Genomic DNA, 16,867 nt, shown 5'->3' on the forward strand with positions numbered 1-16,867 from the left:
CCTGAATGAGTGTGGGAGCCCCGGGTCTGACCAGACTCTGGGAGCGGCACTCGGCAGGCCCTCCTGGCCCAGGGGAGGTAGCCCCTGACCCCAGGATGCCTTCCCAGGAGCCAGTGTTTCACCGAGCAGTGCCTCACCCCATCCCCAGCACCCCAGGCCAAAGCAGGACTAAGATAAAGCCCCCCCCCCCCATCCCCTATTGGGCCCCATCCCTACATTCCCAGGCCTTGTGTGGGTGAGGGGACACTGGTTTGGGGCCAGGCCGGTTTGGGAGACCTGGTTTCCCCGCTTAGAATAAATGCCCAACCAAGAAAAAAGTTACTTGGAATCCAACATCCATTCTTGGTCTAAGAGGCAAGCAGGAAGTTAAAAAATATATATTGTTCAGCCGAAGCCGGTTTGGCTCAGTGGATAGAGTGTCGGCCTGCGGACTGAAGGGTCTCGAATTCGATTCCGGTCAAGGGCATGTACATTGGTTGCGGGCACATCCCCAGTGCGGGGTGGGGAGGGGTGTGCAGGAGGCAGCTGATCGATGATTCTCTCTCATCGATGTTTCTAGCTCTCTGTCCCTCTCTTCCTCTCTGTAAAAAATCAATAAAACATTAAAAAAAAAAAAAGACCCACGTTAGTTTTTAAAAAATAAAATAAATAAAAATAGATATAGTTCAGAAAGCCCAGCACAGATCTTAATGAACACTCGGGGGTTGCTGGTACAATGCCTCACACAGCGAGAGGAATAAGGTCTTTAATTCCGAGCAGGCATGAGGCCCCCAGGACTCGCGTGGAGCTGGAGTTTGGGCCGTGGCTGAGGTCTCCCGGGAGCCACGGTGGCGGCTGGGGCCTGTGCCGCGTCCTTCCCGCCCGGCTCCTGTGTGATGCCGCTGCCCCGCTGCCCCATCTTCTCCGCTGGCCGGGGGCGTGCCGGAGCCCGGCAGGCTGCACCCCTCCCGGCGCCGCCCCCAGGCCTCCGGGGACTCGGACCGGGAACAAGCCCGCATTCACTGCGGCTGCCGCCCTGGCCGCCTGGCGCGGCCAAGGGCTCACGAGATACCATCACCTCAGAAAGCAGGACCGTCCCTTTGTCCGCCGTCAGGGATCCTGGGGCCACTAACCTAGATCGGGAGCCGCCTGAGGAACCGGGCTGCCCCCGCTCTTCCCTCAGAGGGAGACTATACTCCATTCTTGGAAGGGACAGCTCGGTACAACGGATGGTTAATGGTTAATTGTGGTGGGGGTTGGGGGTGTCATCACACTTGGGGACAGCTCTACTCTCATCTACTGGGCCCGCTCCCCCAATGCCTCTCTGGAGAGACTCCGGGGACAAGGCACAGGTGCAGGCAGCAGGGGGCGGCACTGGAGCTGCGGGCCTGACTGCTCTGGTCCTCCCCGATACGGCCCCAGAGGTGATGCTGGGGTGAGACCTGCACGTGGGGCACACCTGGGGGGCGCACTGGGGAGCCCCCTCTTGGACCAGCCTGCTGCTGGTACCAGGGAGCAGGACAAGGCCAGGGAGACGGTGCTACCGAGGCCCCCCAAATCTGGAGCCATGTGCCTCGTCCTTGGTGCCAGCCTCATGCAGGCCCCGCGGAGGTCCCCACTCCCCGGGTGGCGTCAGGACCCTCTGGCATCCTGGGTGAGGAGCCCAGCACCGGCACACGGAGGTGCCCGGGGTGAGGTAGGCACCTTTCCCCTGCCCATCAGGAAGTGGCAGTGTCCAGCCCCAGACGCCACGTATCCGAGGGGCCTCTCTGTCCTGGAAGAGGCCTAGACCCCGTCCGAGTGGCCCAGGACTGTCGGCTGGTCCCCGAGAACACAGCTCCAGCCCCGCCTGTGTCTCCACGGCGCCCAGTCCATCGAAGGTGAGGGAGGAGGGTAGTGAGCAGAGGGCCGCGGAGTGAAGCACCGCCCGCCGCGGCTCAGGTCCAGGGCCCTCAGGCCACGGAGGCGCAGCTGTCCGGGCCTCCAACAAGCCCTGCCTTCCCCCTCGCAGCCTTCCATGGTCCCTCGGTGACGGCCCCGTGAGAAAGGCCGGGGGCAGCTCCCGCCGGGTGTGGCTCCAAAGACTCCCGGAGCCCGCCTCGATCCACCGGGTGCAGAGGGACACGCTGGACACCAGGGACACGGCCAGGGAGGCCACCGTGTGCAGACAGGGCCACCAGCCACCGCCTGAGGACACGGGCTGTGCTGAGGGGGAGGGTGTCACCAGGGGGATGGAGGTAGGCTGGTCTGCAGGCAGCTCCTGTGGCCTCCGTCACTTGGGGACCAGGAGAGGCTGGCAGGGCAGGTAGGGGTGGCCCTTGAGCCCCAGCCCTAAGCCTCGGGCTTCACAGGGCCTCCGTCCCCCCTCCCCCACCCCCCACCCCCCCACACACACTTGGTCCACTGCTCCCAATCGGAGGCCTCCGGGCCCTCCCAGCTCCAGGGACAAGGGTGGGGAAGGTGCAGGGCCCTGCCAGCCGGGACAGAGGCCTGAGGACACAGGACGGCGTGCAGTCCAGGCCACGGGGCGGCTACCATCTCGTTTTACTGTGCGGGGACTGAGCCTAAAGTAACCAGAAAGAACAAGTCAAAGGGGCCCCACTGCTCAGGGCCCGAGTGCTGGTTTTTACTAAAAAAAGCGTTGGGCGTCCCCGGAGGGCGGGCTGGTGCAGGCTGACCCAGGGGAGGCTGGGGCCAAGGTCCGTTCCTCTCTTCCGGCCACCTTTCCCTCCCTCCCTCCCTCCCTCCCTCCCTCCCTCCCTCCCTCCCAGCAGGACATTTTTTCCTACAACCGGTGTCAGAAAATAGCTTCTGGCTCACCGGGGAGGGACATTCCCAGGCCTGGGAGGCGGGCTTGGCAGGCCCCTAGCGAGGCCGTGACCCGCGTCCAAGGGCCAGGACGCTGCTGCTTGTCTGCGCCTGGCCTCTGGCCGCTGGCTGTCCCAGGGCCGCTGGACACCAGGGTCCGGAGACAGCCTGCCTGGTCCTGGGAGGCCGTGGGGGGGCGGGGGGGGGGGCTGTGCAGGCTCTCTGGGTCAGTAGGGGTCAGGAGAGCTAAACCCTAACTTTCTCCTACGGCCCCGTTGAACTTAAAAAGGTAACAGTTGCCGAAACTGGTTTGGCTCAGTGGATAGAGCATGAACCTGCAGACTGAAAGATCCCAGGTTCGATTCCGGTCAAGGACATGTACCTTGGTTGTGGGCACATCCCCAGTAAGGGGTGTGCAGGAAGCAGCTGATGGATGATTCTCTCTCATAGATGTTTCTAACTCTCTATCCCTCTCTCTTCCTTTCTGTAAAAAATCAATAAAATGTGTATTTTTTAAAAAGGTAAAAAGGTAACAGTTCTGGGATCTGGACTCTGGAAAGGAGAATGGCCTGCCCACCTTCGGGGGCAGCCTCGGGGGTGCTGGGGAGCCGGTGAGGAGGGCTTTACCATTGAGGCCTGAATACTTCCTGCCCAGGAGTGAGATCAACCAGAACTCGGCCCCACCCTCTCCGCCGCCTCTGTGAACCCACCCGGCCAAGGGGCCTAAGAGCACTGAGTGGAGTGAGGCCCCACCTGGACCCCGACCCCACTGGGCGGCTTAGGGTGTCAGCTACAGACCGTGGTAGCTGTCAGTGAGCTGGGTTTGGAGGGAGGAGGAGGGAGGAGGGAGAAGCCGCCTGTGGGCCCAGGGGCAGCGGTTCACGGGGAACCCGGAGCCGGGCCAGACACGGCATTCCCGGAGGAAGCGTTACCAAAGCAGAAAGAACGTGTTTATTAGGCACCTTGTCCCTCACGGAGGAGCAAGGCCCGGGGCAGCGCCTGTGACGTCTCTCCAGGCTGCAGGGATCTCTGCAGGCTCCGGAGGACGCAGGTGCTGCGCGGCCACCCTCAAGAAGAACACTATTTGGCCGGAGCGTGACCCCTGGAGGGGACCCTGGCATGCAGCCGGGGGCGGCCCTGACTCCACAAACACTGAGGAGTGGGCGGGGCCCCTGGGCGCCACGGAGCCCTGGCCGCCTGGCAGGGCCTCGCAGCGGAGGCACCAGCTGCCGGAGCCGTCGAGGGGCACGGGGAGCGGGAGGGCATCGGCCGGCCGCCTCCTGGCGCCGGATCAGTCCCACACGTAGGGGTTCCTAAAGACCTGAGAGTTCTTGTCGTCCTTCGGGGCCGCGGCCGCCTGGTGGCTCTGAGCGGCGTACACGTCCTCGGCCCGCAGGGTGGAGTTGGCACTGCCCATCGCCTGGCTGTTGGCGGTGGCCCGGGGGAGGATGACGTCATAGGGCCCCTCAGCCTGGAAGGGAGAGCGGGCGGTCTCACAAACACGCGGCTTCCTGCAGGTGGGGCCTGCCGGCTCCCCGGAGGGGCCGACCTCTGACCTCCAGCCCCTGAGCTCACCCTGCAGGGGGCCCGGGAAGGAGGCCCCCAGGGTTCTCCCGGGCTCCGCTCGGCCGCCCCTTCGGAAGGAGCCTCTCCCCACGCCGGGCGGCTGTCACCTGTCCGGTGCTCCCAGCCTCCCTTCCTCCAAGACTCTTACCCGCTGCATCCCCCCCATTGGCCCTCCAACCCCCACCAGCATGATGGCGGCTGGTGTGCCAGGCCCTGGCTGTGCCCACAGAGTTCTCCTCCAGAAGTCTGGGCTGGCCTGCCTGACGGGAGGCTCAAATCCCAAACCCTTTTGGGTGTGGGTAGTGTTCGTGTTGGAGACCTCAGACCCATATCAGCTGCTGGAACCGGGTTCAAGCTGCAGGGGTCCTGCCTGTGTGTGGGTGAGACACGGCGGAGGGGAGCAGAGGGTCCTGAGCGGCCCAGCTCCCCGCGGCTCCAGGGCCCCGAGCTGCCCACCTGGTGGTCTCCAGCTCCCCATCCCCCAGTAGCTCCTGAGACATCTCCGTGGGCGTTCTCAAACCCGGGTCCGAATCACCTGGGCTGTTTGTGTAAACCTCACCCACACCTGGTTGTGGTGGGGGGGGGGGCGGGAAGGGAGGAAGCCCTCATGAGCAGGGTTTGCCGATTTCTACTCCCATCATGCATCAGGGTGACGTCACCGAGGAGATGCTGACCGTGGGATTCATCACAGCCCTGGCTGCACCCAATTTGCATTTGGAGCAAGACCCCAGGTGCTGGTGATGCCGAAGGCCGCGGGCCACACAGATCACCTGCCAGCCCAGCGTCCGCCCCCTCGGCACGGAGGGCGGCAAGCGTGGGCGCCCTGCGGCCCAGCAGGCTCTGCCCGTGTTCAGTAACTCCTTTGCCCATCGCGGCTCCCGGGGGCCGCAGGGCCCGGCTTAGGGAGACCGAGGGGCCGGGTCGGGTCTTTCAGAGCGAGCTTCGCCCAGGCTCCCGGCGGGAGGGGTGAGAACGCCACCCTGCTGACCTCCCTCCTTCCGGTTCCCAGCCTCCTGCCAGGGCGGGTCGCCGACCTCTCCCGCCGCGCCTGCCAGCCGGGAGCAGGAACACGCATGGGGCGAGTGAGCCTGACCCACCGTCTTCCTGTTCCCACCCCCGCCCGGGCTCAGGGAGCATCTGTTCCAGAACCCAGGGGAGGCGTGAGGCTGGGAGCCGCTGCCTGCCTGACTGCCTGCCTGCCTGCCGGCGGGGAGGGGCCCCTCCGGAGGCAGCTGTGGTGGGATGTAAACACCTACCCAGACTGGGTCCCCAAGAGTGACCCCCGGCTGGCCCAGGCCCTCCTGGGTCCCTCCCGAAGCTTCTGGGGGGGAAGCTGGCGGCTCCAGCCAGCTCAGAGAGCCCCACAGCCCGAAGCCCCCGTTCAGTGTGACACCCCGATACCTCAGGCCAGGCAGGTCCCATCGCAGTAAAAGTGAGGTAGTGGGTGCACTGACTCCAGGAAAAGGCATCAGGAGCCAGGGCTCTAAGTTCTCCCGAGGCTCGGAGTGGAGACACCTGCCTCCTCCCTCCCCCTGCACCTCACCCCGCACCGCACAGCCCTCCGCCCGCCCGCCCGCCCCCAGAGCCCGGGGACTCGGGGGCCCACTCACCGGGCCTTTGTGCATCAGGGCCATCTCGGTGGGCTGGTACACGCTGGTCAGCAGCTGCCCGTTGTACCCGCTGTACGGCGACACTGGTCTCTTGGCTGCAAGGAAATAGGAAAGGTTTGAAGGCTGGGCTCTCAGCGCCCTTTCCCAACCGAGAGCAAGGCTCTGGGGGCGGGGAGAGGAGCCAGGCTTCCCGGGGTAACCTCTCACCCAGGAGGGCGCCTGGCCGGGGCTGGCCAGCTTGGGGGTGAGGCTGTAGGTGTAAGGGCCCCTCCAGAACCCAACACCCCTTTGTTCGGATGCCCGGTGGGGACCCCCTTCCCCATCCACTTCCGGGTTGGTTCAGAAAACAGCTCCTGTCATCACATCGCCATCTGCCTCCAGGGCAGAGGCCACGAGGGCACATGGGCCTCCGGCCGCCTTCCGAGATGGCCAGCCTCCAGCTGGGGCCTCGGCCGCAGCCGGCCAGCTGCCAGGCGCCGGCGTGAACACAGCACAGGCCCCTCAGCCCCAGACTCCGGAGCTGGGAACCGACTCCCCGCGACCCACAGCCCAGAGCCCCCCGGGGGGACCGCACGCACATCCTGTCCCTCGGCCCCTGGGCCCGGCTCCAGGACTATTTTCAGCGGCAGGAACACTTCCCCGGCCGCCGGCCAGGAGCTGGCTTCCCGACCGCCCGGCCTCACCGTCAGGTGGCTCAGGGAACCTGCTGGCCAGCCAGCCGGGCCCGGGACGGGCTGGGCCTGGAGGCCGGCCCCGCGGAGGTCGGTCTGTCTGTCTGTCTGCCCAGGCCGATGGCCCACAGCTCAGAGGGACCACAGCCCAGAGCTAAGTGCCGGGCTCACGCGATGATTGATTTTTTTCCATTTGGAGGAAAAAATAAATAAACGAAGGGAAAGAAACTTTGAGAGGACAAAGGCTGAGAGCATTAGGCCCGGACAAGCACACAGCTGAGGCAGTGCGTGCGCAAGGTGCATGCCTAGAACATGTGGAGAGACACAGGCCTGACACACAGCAGGTGCTCCATACAGGCCGGGGTCCTCCCCATGTGCAAACGCCGGAGAGGACTCCTCGCGGGAGCCGGGAGCGCCTCCGGCCAGGTCTCCCCGGGAACAGCCCTCCCGCTCCCGCTTCCCAAGCGGCTCCCGGGGCAGGGACCTATGGGTTCCGAAGCTTCGCTCCCCTCCCGCCTCTCCCACCGCCGGGCACCGCACCCCTGGAACTGGGCCCTGCCAGGAGAGCCTGTCCCATTAGCAGAGCCTGGGCCCTAACCAATTTGACCTTCGGACTGAAGGGTCCTAGGTTCGATTCCAGTCAAGGGCTTGGTTGCGGGCTCATCCCCAGTAGGAGGTGTGCAGGAGGCAGCTGAATCGATGTTTCTCTCTCATCGATGTTTCTAACTCTCTATCCCTCTCCTTTCCTCTCTGTAAAAACTCAATAAAATATATTTAAAAAACAAACAAAAAATAACAAAGAGCCTGGGCAGGAGCCTGGGGAGCAGTCGAGGGACAAGTGGGTGCTGCTTTAGACTCCTACGGGGCGTGAGTGCTTTTACTAAGAAGGGAAAAATCAACCAACAAGACTTTTAAAGGAAACCAGGATGGCTAGGGGGAGGTACGTAATAGGAACACAAGTTCCGGAGGGATATTATGATAAGAATAAAACAACAGTAACGCGTCCAGCTGATGGCTCACGCTCCCAGCGCACCTCCGAGCACCAGGCCTGCGCATTAATGAGTCCTCATCAGAATCCTCTGGAGCACACTCTACTATCGTCCCCATTTTACAGGTGAGGAAACTGAGGCATGTGCTGCTAAAATACCAATCAACCATCAGCTCTGGGGATGAACAGGAAGGAAATGGGGAAAAGGGAGAAATTTTGTTTCTCTGTAATGTTTGAGATTTTACAGTGAAAATAAAATGTATTATAATATCATAAATAATGAGTTACATTGACTGTAGTAAAAATAATTTTTTCCCCCCAAGAAATGAAACTAACCCTAACCAGTTTGGCTCAGTGGATAGAGTGTCGGCCTGCGTACTGAAAAATCCCAGGTTCGATTCCGGTTAAGGGCATGTACCTTGGTTGTGAGCACATCCCCAGTAGGAGGTGTGCAGGAGGCAGCTGATAGATGTTTCTCTCTCATCGATGTTTCTGATACTCTATCCCTCTCCCTTCCTCTCTGTAAAAAAGCAATAAAATATATTCTTTAAAAATGGAACTAAGAAAGTTGAAGGCCGAACACCACGGATAAGCCTCAAAACCCTCCTGCAGTAAGCGACGCAGAAGGAAAAGGGCCGGGCGGGGCCCGGGACCTACCGGAGGCCGGCTCGTCCATGGAGAAGGCCTTGTTCTCCACAAACATGCTCTGGCCCTTCTGCTCCTTCAGGATGGTCTCGTAGCCCACGCCCCGGGTGGGGTACAGGTCGCCCGGGTAGCTCTGCTCGGGGCTGGCCTTGGTCACCAGGGACACCTCGGGGATGGCGTAGAAGAGGACGAAGGCCCAGGCGTTGGCGGCCAGCGCGATGGCCAGCGTGGGGTCGTCCCAGGCGGGCCGGTTGCGCTGCCGGTTGCCGTAGGTGTACATGACGATCCACACCACCCAGATGGCGACGGAGGTGGCGGCCGTGAGCAGCACGAAGGCGGCGTGCCTGCGCCAGCGCGTGAAGCGGCCGCACAGGGCGGGCCAGGCGCCCGCGAAGGCGGCCAGCAGCAGCAGCATCACGTAGATGAGCGCCATGACGAAGTCCATGTTGGCGATGTCGCAGGGGGACGCGGCCGCCCCGCCCGCGCTGCCGTTGCCCGGGCGGCCGGCCTCGCCCGCCGCCCGCACCAGCGTGAGGATGAGCCACTCGGTGTTGATGATCACCTCCACCAGCGTGAGCAGCAGCGCCACGGCGAACAGCGCCCAGCCCCGCGGCCCGCGGTTCCTGCGGGCCAGGAAGTTGAGGGCCAGCACGTGGGCCACCAGGCAGGAGAAGCAGACGGCGAACAGCACGCCGAAGAGGAAGCGCCGGGCGGCGCAGGTGGCGAAGTCGGGCTTCACCACGCAGGCGAACACCAGGCAGAAGAGGCCCAGGGTGCCCAGCAGGAAGAACACCTGGGTGCCCAGCAGGCCGCGCTTCTTGGCGTCCTGCACGAAGGGCAGGCTGGCCACCAGCACGATGGTGAGCACGAAGGTGGTGACCACGCCCGCCCCGGCCACGGCCTCCAGGACGATGCCCCAGGCGCCCGAGCGGTCACACAGGTTGTAGTAGAGCGGGTTGAGGTCCGGGCCGCAGCCGGGCGGGGCTCGGTTCTGGGCCTGCGCCCCCGGGAACAGGAAGAGCAGCAGCCCCAGGCAGGTCAGCGAGGCGCTGCGGACGGCCATCCTGGCTCCCAGGCCGGGGGCTCCCGCGGGGTCCCTGAAGACGGAGGGGGAAAAGGCACAGTCAGTCCTCCCCAGAGTCAGCCGCCTACTTGAGTGCTGTCTCCCAGAGCTTGAACCCGGGCACAGCACACGTTGATCAGGAGAGTGTCCTCCCTGGGCTTCAGAATCCTTCTTCTTTTTTTTTTTTAAATATATTTTATTGATTTTTTTTTACAGAGAGGAAGAGAGAATGAGAGAGAATCATCAATCAACTGCCTCTTGCACACCCCCTACTAGGGATGTGCCCGCAACCAAGGTGGATGCCCTTGACCGGAATCGAACCTGGGACCTTTCAGTCCGCAGGCCAACGCTCTATCCACTGAGCCAAACCGGTTTCGGCCAGAATCCTCACCGCAGAACTCCTGGAAGGCATGGCCACTGACCAGAGAGGCAAACGAGATGAAGCCCGTCGTCGGTCATTCCCACTCAGGGAAGAGGGAGGAATTGTCATTGCATTTTCAGGTCCTACCCCCATCACGTGGATCTACATATTCCCTGAGTTCCTGCAGCTGGGGGATGACAGGGGAGGGGGGGAGGAAGGGGTTTATGAGCAAGTGCAAACCAAGCATGCCACCCATTCGGCACTTCCTCTCTTGCTCTGGGACTCCCAGCATTCGGCAGGCCAGACACCATGCCCCTGAAGTCTGTCTGGGATGCCGGAGCCCATGGGGAATCGGCCCTAAGCTCACCGAGTCCGTCATTTATTCATTCAACAAGCATTTCACAAGCCCTGGTGACAGGCATACCTTGCCGCCAGAAAAAGGGAAGAGGAAAAAAAAAAGATTGAAGAGCGTTGAAAAGTTGTCTTTATCAGCACTTCCCCCTGATCCCTTCCCTCCCTCCCACTTCCCTTTTCTGCCCTTCACTCTCGCACTCTGAGTGCCAAAGCCTCGCTTCAGAATCCACAGTTCTTTGTGCAGCTCAAGTGCGTAAGCGGCAGGATAAAGCGATTCCCCAGCCAGGGAGTTAATGACAATGAGAAGCTTCTCCGCGAGGCGCTAACGTGTTAAAAGCAAGAGGCAGGCAAAACCCAAAAGAGTGAATCTATCACGGAAAACTAAAGCACTGCAGCTGAAAGCAAGAAAAATGTCTTTTATTCACACCAGGAAGCCAACTTTTATCATCCCAGCCACTGGTTCGGCCATTCCGGGCCGCGGCTTTACCAGAGGAAGCCAGGCTCCGGCTCTCAATGGCAACCGGGTTTTCCCCGGATGAAGTGGGAGTGCAGAGTGTGGAGGTTAAGAGAGAGTCAAGACCAAATCAATGCGTTTCCCCATCACAGGCTTTACCTGTACTTGGAGAACGTTAGATGTAAGCGCCCTGAGATGTAAGTTATAAATGCAGGAATTCTATGAAACGCAGAGCTCCGCATTGAAAGGAATTCTGTGTGCCAATACCGGAGACATCCCTGCCTCTTCCTCGAACCCCATGAGCCCAGGAACCCTCCAGAAAGACAGCAACCGAGCTGTCCTGGGCTGACAGTGACCACTAGTGGCTGCAGGGGGTGGTACAATCCAATTCTCCTCCCCACAAGCTCTCTTCCCTTTTTTTTTTGGGGGGGGGGGAGAGGAGGGAGGGTTACACCCTTACATTTTCACCATTCCTGGTTCCTTAATTTCGAAAAGGAAACAAAATATCCTAAATCTCTGTCGATATAAATTGTCTCTCCAAAATTAACTGGAAGGACAAAAGAAAACTCATAAACCGAGTGAAACGGACATAATCAAGATATCATCCATTTCCAACAACCGTTAGGATATCCTACGTGCCCCTTAAAGATATTCCAGGCACCTCTGCCTTCTCGGCTACCTCCTCATCGTTCAATTAAGCTTGCCTTTCCCATGAACTCTCTTTTAATTGCACTCGTAATAAATTAACATTCTGTGTGAATTTTTCTATCGTGTGTTTCCCCCCCCTAAATAACTTGGCACTCACTTCTCCTGGCTTCCAATGTAAAAGCAGGTTTCTCCTATGTCGTGACTCAAATAATCTTTTGCCGGAAGCTGTGTGTAATCGAAGATAAAGCACACACTGCCGAAACCGGTTTGGCTCAGTGGATAGAACGTCGGTCTGAGGACTGAAAAGTCCCAGGTTCGATTCTGGTCAAGGGCATGTACATTGGCTGCGGACACATCCCCGGTAGGGGGTGTGCAGGAGGCAGCTGGTCAATGTTTCTAACTCTCTATCCCTCTCCCTTCCTTTTTTGTAAAAAAAATCAATATATTTAAAAAAAAAAAAAAAAAAGAAGAAGAAAGAAGAAAGGAAAAAAAGAAAGCACACACTGTTTACAAGCGTGGGAGAGACGCAGGAAGGGCTGAGGAGTGAGGAGAAATGCTGAGCCGCTCCAGGGGGTTCGTCACGGTGACATGCCCCACTACAGGGTCCTAAGCTCTCGGCCCCACCCCGGGCATCCCTGGCTCGCAGCAAGGCAGCCCGAACTGGGCGCACCCTGAGAATGGCCGCCCAGACTTAGCCTCCCGGCACCTGAACACCTTCGAGGGCTTCTCCTGCTTCCCACCCGCCTCTTCCCATCCGGGTTTAGGACAGACAGTGACTCCAGGCTGCAAACACGGACCACACACCGAGGGGACAAGGCCCGGTTGTTCTAGGGCAGTGGTCGGCAAACTCCTTAGTCAATAGAGCCAAATATCAACAGTACAATGACTGAAATTTCTTTTGAGAGCCGAAAACCGGCTTCTGCGCACAGGCCACGAAGTTTCATTCGCAATGTATGTGCGCGCCCGCACGGGGTATTTTGTGGAAGAGCCACAGTCCAGGGACCAAAGAGCCGCATGTGGCTCACGAGCCGCAGTTTGCCAACCACGGTTCTAGGGGCTTTGGGAAGTGCAAAGAGGAGCAAACACAGTCCCCGACTTGATGGTCTTTAAAGATCTGATAGGAGACAGCATTTGAGATCAGTGTGGATCAAATAAACTCATAAAAAAAAATTAAAAATCTAACAAGAGAAGTAAGACAGATCTACAAGAAAATTCCACAGGGAAGAATAAGGTAGGTGCCACACGAAGGATGTCACCTCTGGGGGGGGGGGAGGGGGGGGAGAGGCACAGGAACACGGAGAAGGAAGCTCTTCCAGGCCAGGGGTCAGAAAAGGCCGAATGGAGGCCTTCCACCAAGCCCGCCACGCTGAGCTAAGCTGCTAGCAGAAGTCCGAGGAGGAAGGCCACAGGGAAGGGGTCTGGAGCAGGCGGGAGCCGCTGAGGGCCGTTTGGCTGCAGGATGGGGGCGTAACCGGGGTTGTGCTTTAAGCGTTGAGCCTGGCACACAGCACAGACCATGGATTTGCTGAGGGCACATTCGTCCGGTTGAAAGATCGAGACCCAAGGTGAGCCGGAAAGGGCAGATCCAAGAGAGAGCCTTTCAAAAATAAAACCTAGGCCTGGTGGGAGGTGGGAGGAGGGATGCTGAGCCTGTGCTACACGTTCAAGCCTGACAACCGCCACATCCGAATACCACCACCACCCCGAGTCTCATCTAGCCCTGGGACCCTCACTGGCCACTCCTCTCCATCCATCCGGCTCTTAGCTCCATTCTGCCTGCACCCGGGGCCAGGCCGTACCCTGCAAGTCTGGCCTCCAAGGACCCACCAGCAGGGGAATTTCCAGGGAAGGAAACAGCAATGGCCCCTCCTCCCCCATCCACGGATCAGGCTGCCTTGAAACTTACCAACCCCAGAGGGAACGCATCTTCCCGCCCTGATGGGTCTCACATCTCCCGCTCCCTGGCCAACGGGAGGGCGAGTGTAAGGTGACCAGGCGTCCCGCTTTTGGCGGGACAGTCCCGATTTTTAACCATTTCGTCTGGTCACCTTAGGCAACTGGGGAGACAAGAATGTACTGACTCGGGTGGGGAATGGGGGGGGCAGGTGGACCGGGCTGCTGTCCACTGCCCAGGATGGTGACCCCTGCCAGCCAGCAGGAGACTTGGTGAGGGTGACTCAGAAGAGTCTGACCTCCAGATTCGGCCAGTCAGCGGGCGCCCCCCTTAAGATGGTGAAGGGGGAACGGACCCAGCTCTGCCTTGGAGATGCTCCCTCCCACGGGTCCCTCCAGCCTGCTCCGTGAGGCTGCCTCCTGAGACCTGCGGGTTAGGATCGTGTGTGCACACGTCTCCCCTCCCAGGCTCCAAGGTCTGAGGGTAGCCAGCAAGACCCAAACGCCAGGCCCTTGAAAATCACTCACTCACGGGAGGGACTCAGCCCACTGCCCTCCCAGCCCCGCCTCCTTCCTCTCGGGGTCTCACCTTCTGCTTGGAGGGTCTCGGTGGGACCCAGGAGCTGACCCTGCCTCTGCCTCCCGAGCTCGGGGCCCAGCCTCAGATTCTTCTCTAGGCAGAGGGCCCCTTTGCTCCCTGAGCTCCCTGCAGTCAGCCGTACAAACAAATACCTTAATCACCTCTGAAACCAGCCGCTCCCCAGCGCAGCCACTCCGCCCAACCCGGTTCCAGAATCCCCTTCTGCCCGCGTTCCCTCCTGGGGAGCAGGGCGGCCTCCGGAGGGCCAGTGGGTTCGGGCCCAGCCAGCCCCGACTGGCTCCGTCCTGCAGGGATACTGCGCTTCCCACCCACTTTTCCAAGCAACCAACTTCCTCCCCTTCGCCCTCCATTCACGTAAAGGCCCGAGAGCCACCCCCAAAAGAGCACCCCGCACTTCACACCCCGAGCCCCACCCGTCTCCCAGGCTCAGGAGGACACAGAGATACAGACCTCGGCCAGGTTTCCTCCCCAGAGGGCCGTGACCCTCAGGGCGCCCTCCCAGAGGCACCCAGGCTCCCCAGGAGTGCCCGGGGCACCCTCCCTCCTCCCCTAGCCTGCCGCCCCAGCAGCCGTCAGCAGAGATGGAGGGACCCACCGACAGCCCTCCCGCCTCCGCCCCTTCTCCCCCACCCCCTTCCTCCCCGGAGCCTGTGCGGAGCTACCTCAGCGTCCAGGTGTGTGAGTGAGTGAGTGAGTGTGTGTGTGTGTGTGTGTGGCGGAGGTGGGGAGGGGGCGCGCGGGAGGACTTGGGGGGATTTCCTGGACCCCCCAGCCCAGACCTCCACACGGGTGCGCCTCTGGGCCAAAATTCCAGCGCCTTCTGAAACTTGGAAGTCCCCAATCCAAAGGTCTGTTCTGGAAATGTCACTGGAATGTGCCCCACCCCCAACAGCACTCCCACCCACCACACCCCCACCCCACCCCACCCCCAGCCCCAGACACACGCTAAGGCTCGAGGGGGTGGGGTGGCCTCCAGGAGCAAACACCCCGCTTTGGGGCCAGCACTGTGGGGCTTTCCGGGGTGTGAAGCGGCCGGCCTGGGGGTGGAGGGGCGCTGCTCGGCCCCCGGAGGCTGGGAAGGGCCCAGGGAAAGCCATGGAGGGTGGGGGAGGGACGGGATCTGGAAGCCACGCCGCCAGGAGTGAAGGCTCTTGGGTCCTCTGAAATCCCAAACTTGGCGCAGCAAGACTGAGTGCTCCCCTCTTCACCCCCCACCTGCCCCCCCACCAACTCATGGGGTCCGCAGCGACGCTCCCCGGAACCTCGGAGCAGAGGCGCAGGGCCGCCGGGCTCTCCCCGTTCCTCCGGCCTCGGAGCCCTGCCCTCCGGGCGCCGCAGCGGGAAGGGCGCCCGCCCACGGGCCGCCGCGGGCTGTAGCCTCGCAGGGGGAGCGGGGCTGGAGGGGGGCCCCTGGAGATCCTGACTGTGGGGTCCTCCCCGCCGCCTCCCGCTCGGAGCCGCCGCCGCGCCGGGGTGCCCCCGCCCCCAGAACCCGAGCGGGTTTGGAAAGTTTCTGCGCCCCAGCGGGTCCTCCGCCCCCGGGTCCTCCGCGCCCCCGTCCGCTCCCCGCGGGCCACACCGGCTCCTCCGGGCGCCCGGGGCGGGCAGGGCGGGGGCCGCAGCGCTTACCTGGGACGCGCCGCCCGCCCGGCTCCGGCGCGGGGTTTGGGGCCAACTCCGGCCCCGGGCCAGGCGCGGGCGGAGTGGGAGGGACGCGGGCCGGGCGCGGGGCCAGGCCCAGCCCTGGCGGAGGGGCCCGGGCCGGGGCGGGCGCTCGGGGCTCGGGCCTGCCTCTCCCCGGACCGATCGGGGCTGTGCTGGCCGAGCCCGCTCGCTCGCTCTCACGCCGGCCTCTCCGCGGGCTCGGCTCCTTCCTCCCGGCGAGGGCGGGCCGGCGCCCGCGTTACCGTGACATCACCTCCACTCGGCGCTTATCGGGGAGCGCGGCCCAGGTAGGTGCCATCGGTGCGCCCGGTAAGAGCCCGCCCAGCCTCCCCGCGCTCACCTCCCCAGCGGCTCACCTCCGGGCTCCGGCGCGGCGCACTTCCCGGCCGGAGGGAGGAGGGAGGGAGGGCGGCCGGAGCTGCTGGCGGGGCCGCCGGGGGTTGTTGCTGCTACCGCCACGCCCCCCGCCCGCGGGCGCGCGCACTCCCGCGCACCCGGCTCCTGGGCTCGGCGCTGGCTCTCCGGAGAGCGATTTGGGGTGCAGCCCGGCGCACCTCGCGAGGGGGCTCTCCCTCCCCGCAAACACGTCCTGGCGCCGCCCCAGGGCGCCTCTCAGCGATGGACACCTCGCCTTGGTCACCTTCCTCCCGGGTCCTCCCGAGAGACCCTCCTCAGACCCGCTCCCCGCTCCGGGCCGGGGCGAGCCGCGCACTGAGACACACAGTGCGCCTTTGTCCCGCCTCTGGCGCCCCCTCCCCTCCCCTCCCGGGGCGTGCACACGTGGACGCACCGCCCCGAGGGTCCGCCTCCTGCGAATTCGGTTCTTCCCCAACACCTGGCCACCGAGTGGGCGTGGGGACACCCTGCGCGCCCCCAATGCGGGGAGTGTTGGGGGGGGGGTTGGTGAGCTCAGAACCACTCGGGACCGTGAGCAAACTTTGCCCCAGCCAGCCCGCGCCCGGGTCTCCAGGGACCCGCCCGGACCCGGGCCATCTCGGAGCGCGCGCTCCTCGCCCCGCTGCCCGGCTCCCCGCGCCGACCTGTCCCGATTAGCCTTCAGCTTCTGCTCCCCGAGGGGCGGCGTGTAAGCTGGCCCCGGAGGACTCCAGTCCTGCCCTTCCCACCGCCCGCGGACTTTTCCACGAGTTCGCGGGCCCTGGGCCCTCTCCACGCCCCACCTCCGCCCCCGGCTCCCGGGCGGATCGGCGGGCAGCCGCCTCTCCCCTCCAGGAACCCGCAGAAAGGGAACCGCAGAAAGGGAACCGCAGAATTGAGGAAGAGAGTCCGGGCTGGGGCCTCCCCCGCCCGGTAAACAAGAGATTTTCCGCCGCCCGCCTTCCCCCGAGGCCGCGGCTCCGCGCGGGGCGGGCGGAGTGTCCCGGGCGCCCGGCGGGGCCCAGGGAGCGCGGGGGCCCGGGGGGCGCGGGGCCCGGGAAGGGGGAGGGGGCTGGGCCTGGCCGGGGCCCCGGGGACACGGAGGGACGGAGGGCAGGGCGCCGGGTCTCCGGGTGCTGGGTCTCGTGACGCCAGTTGCCTGGGGGATCGCCCGGGGCGTGTTTGC

The 16,867-nt window shown here is 62.9% G+C and overlaps 1 protein-coding gene across 8 annotated transcripts; it reads right to left on the reverse strand.

The window, feature by feature from the left end:
* Window positions 1–704: 704 nt before the first annotated feature.
* GPRC5C (G protein-coupled receptor class C group 5 member C) lies at window positions 705–16,448 on the reverse strand. 8 transcript variants are annotated; one of them, XM_084862146.1, is made up of 5 exons: window positions 16,347–16,448; window positions 8,280–9,364; window positions 5,964–6,058; window positions 4,109–4,258; window positions 705–2,543 (listed from the first exon to the last, which is right to left on the reverse strand). In XM_084862146.1, the coding sequence occupies exons 2-5, from the start codon at window positions 9,328–9,330 to the stop codon at window positions 2,511–2,513; spliced, it is 1,329 nt and encodes a 442-aa protein (XP_084718272.1). In that variant the 5' UTR covers window positions 9,331–9,364; window positions 16,347–16,448; the 3' UTR covers window positions 705–2,510. The 8 variants fall into 8 exon arrangements, with proteins under 8 accessions (XP_084718272.1, XP_084718268.1, XP_084718271.1 ...); XM_084862142.1 differs by lacking the exon at window positions 16,347–16,448 and adding an exon at window positions 15,663–16,280; XM_084862145.1 differs by lacking the exon at window positions 16,347–16,448 and adding an exon at window positions 15,647–15,739.
* Window positions 16,449–16,867: the final 419 nt, after the last annotated feature.

Source organism: Pipistrellus hanaki, assembly GCF_964339955.1.
Source record: "Pipistrellus hanaki genome assembly, chromosome: 16".
Lineage (NCBI taxonomy): Eukaryota > Metazoa > Chordata > Mammalia > Chiroptera > Vespertilionidae > Pipistrellus > Pipistrellus hanaki.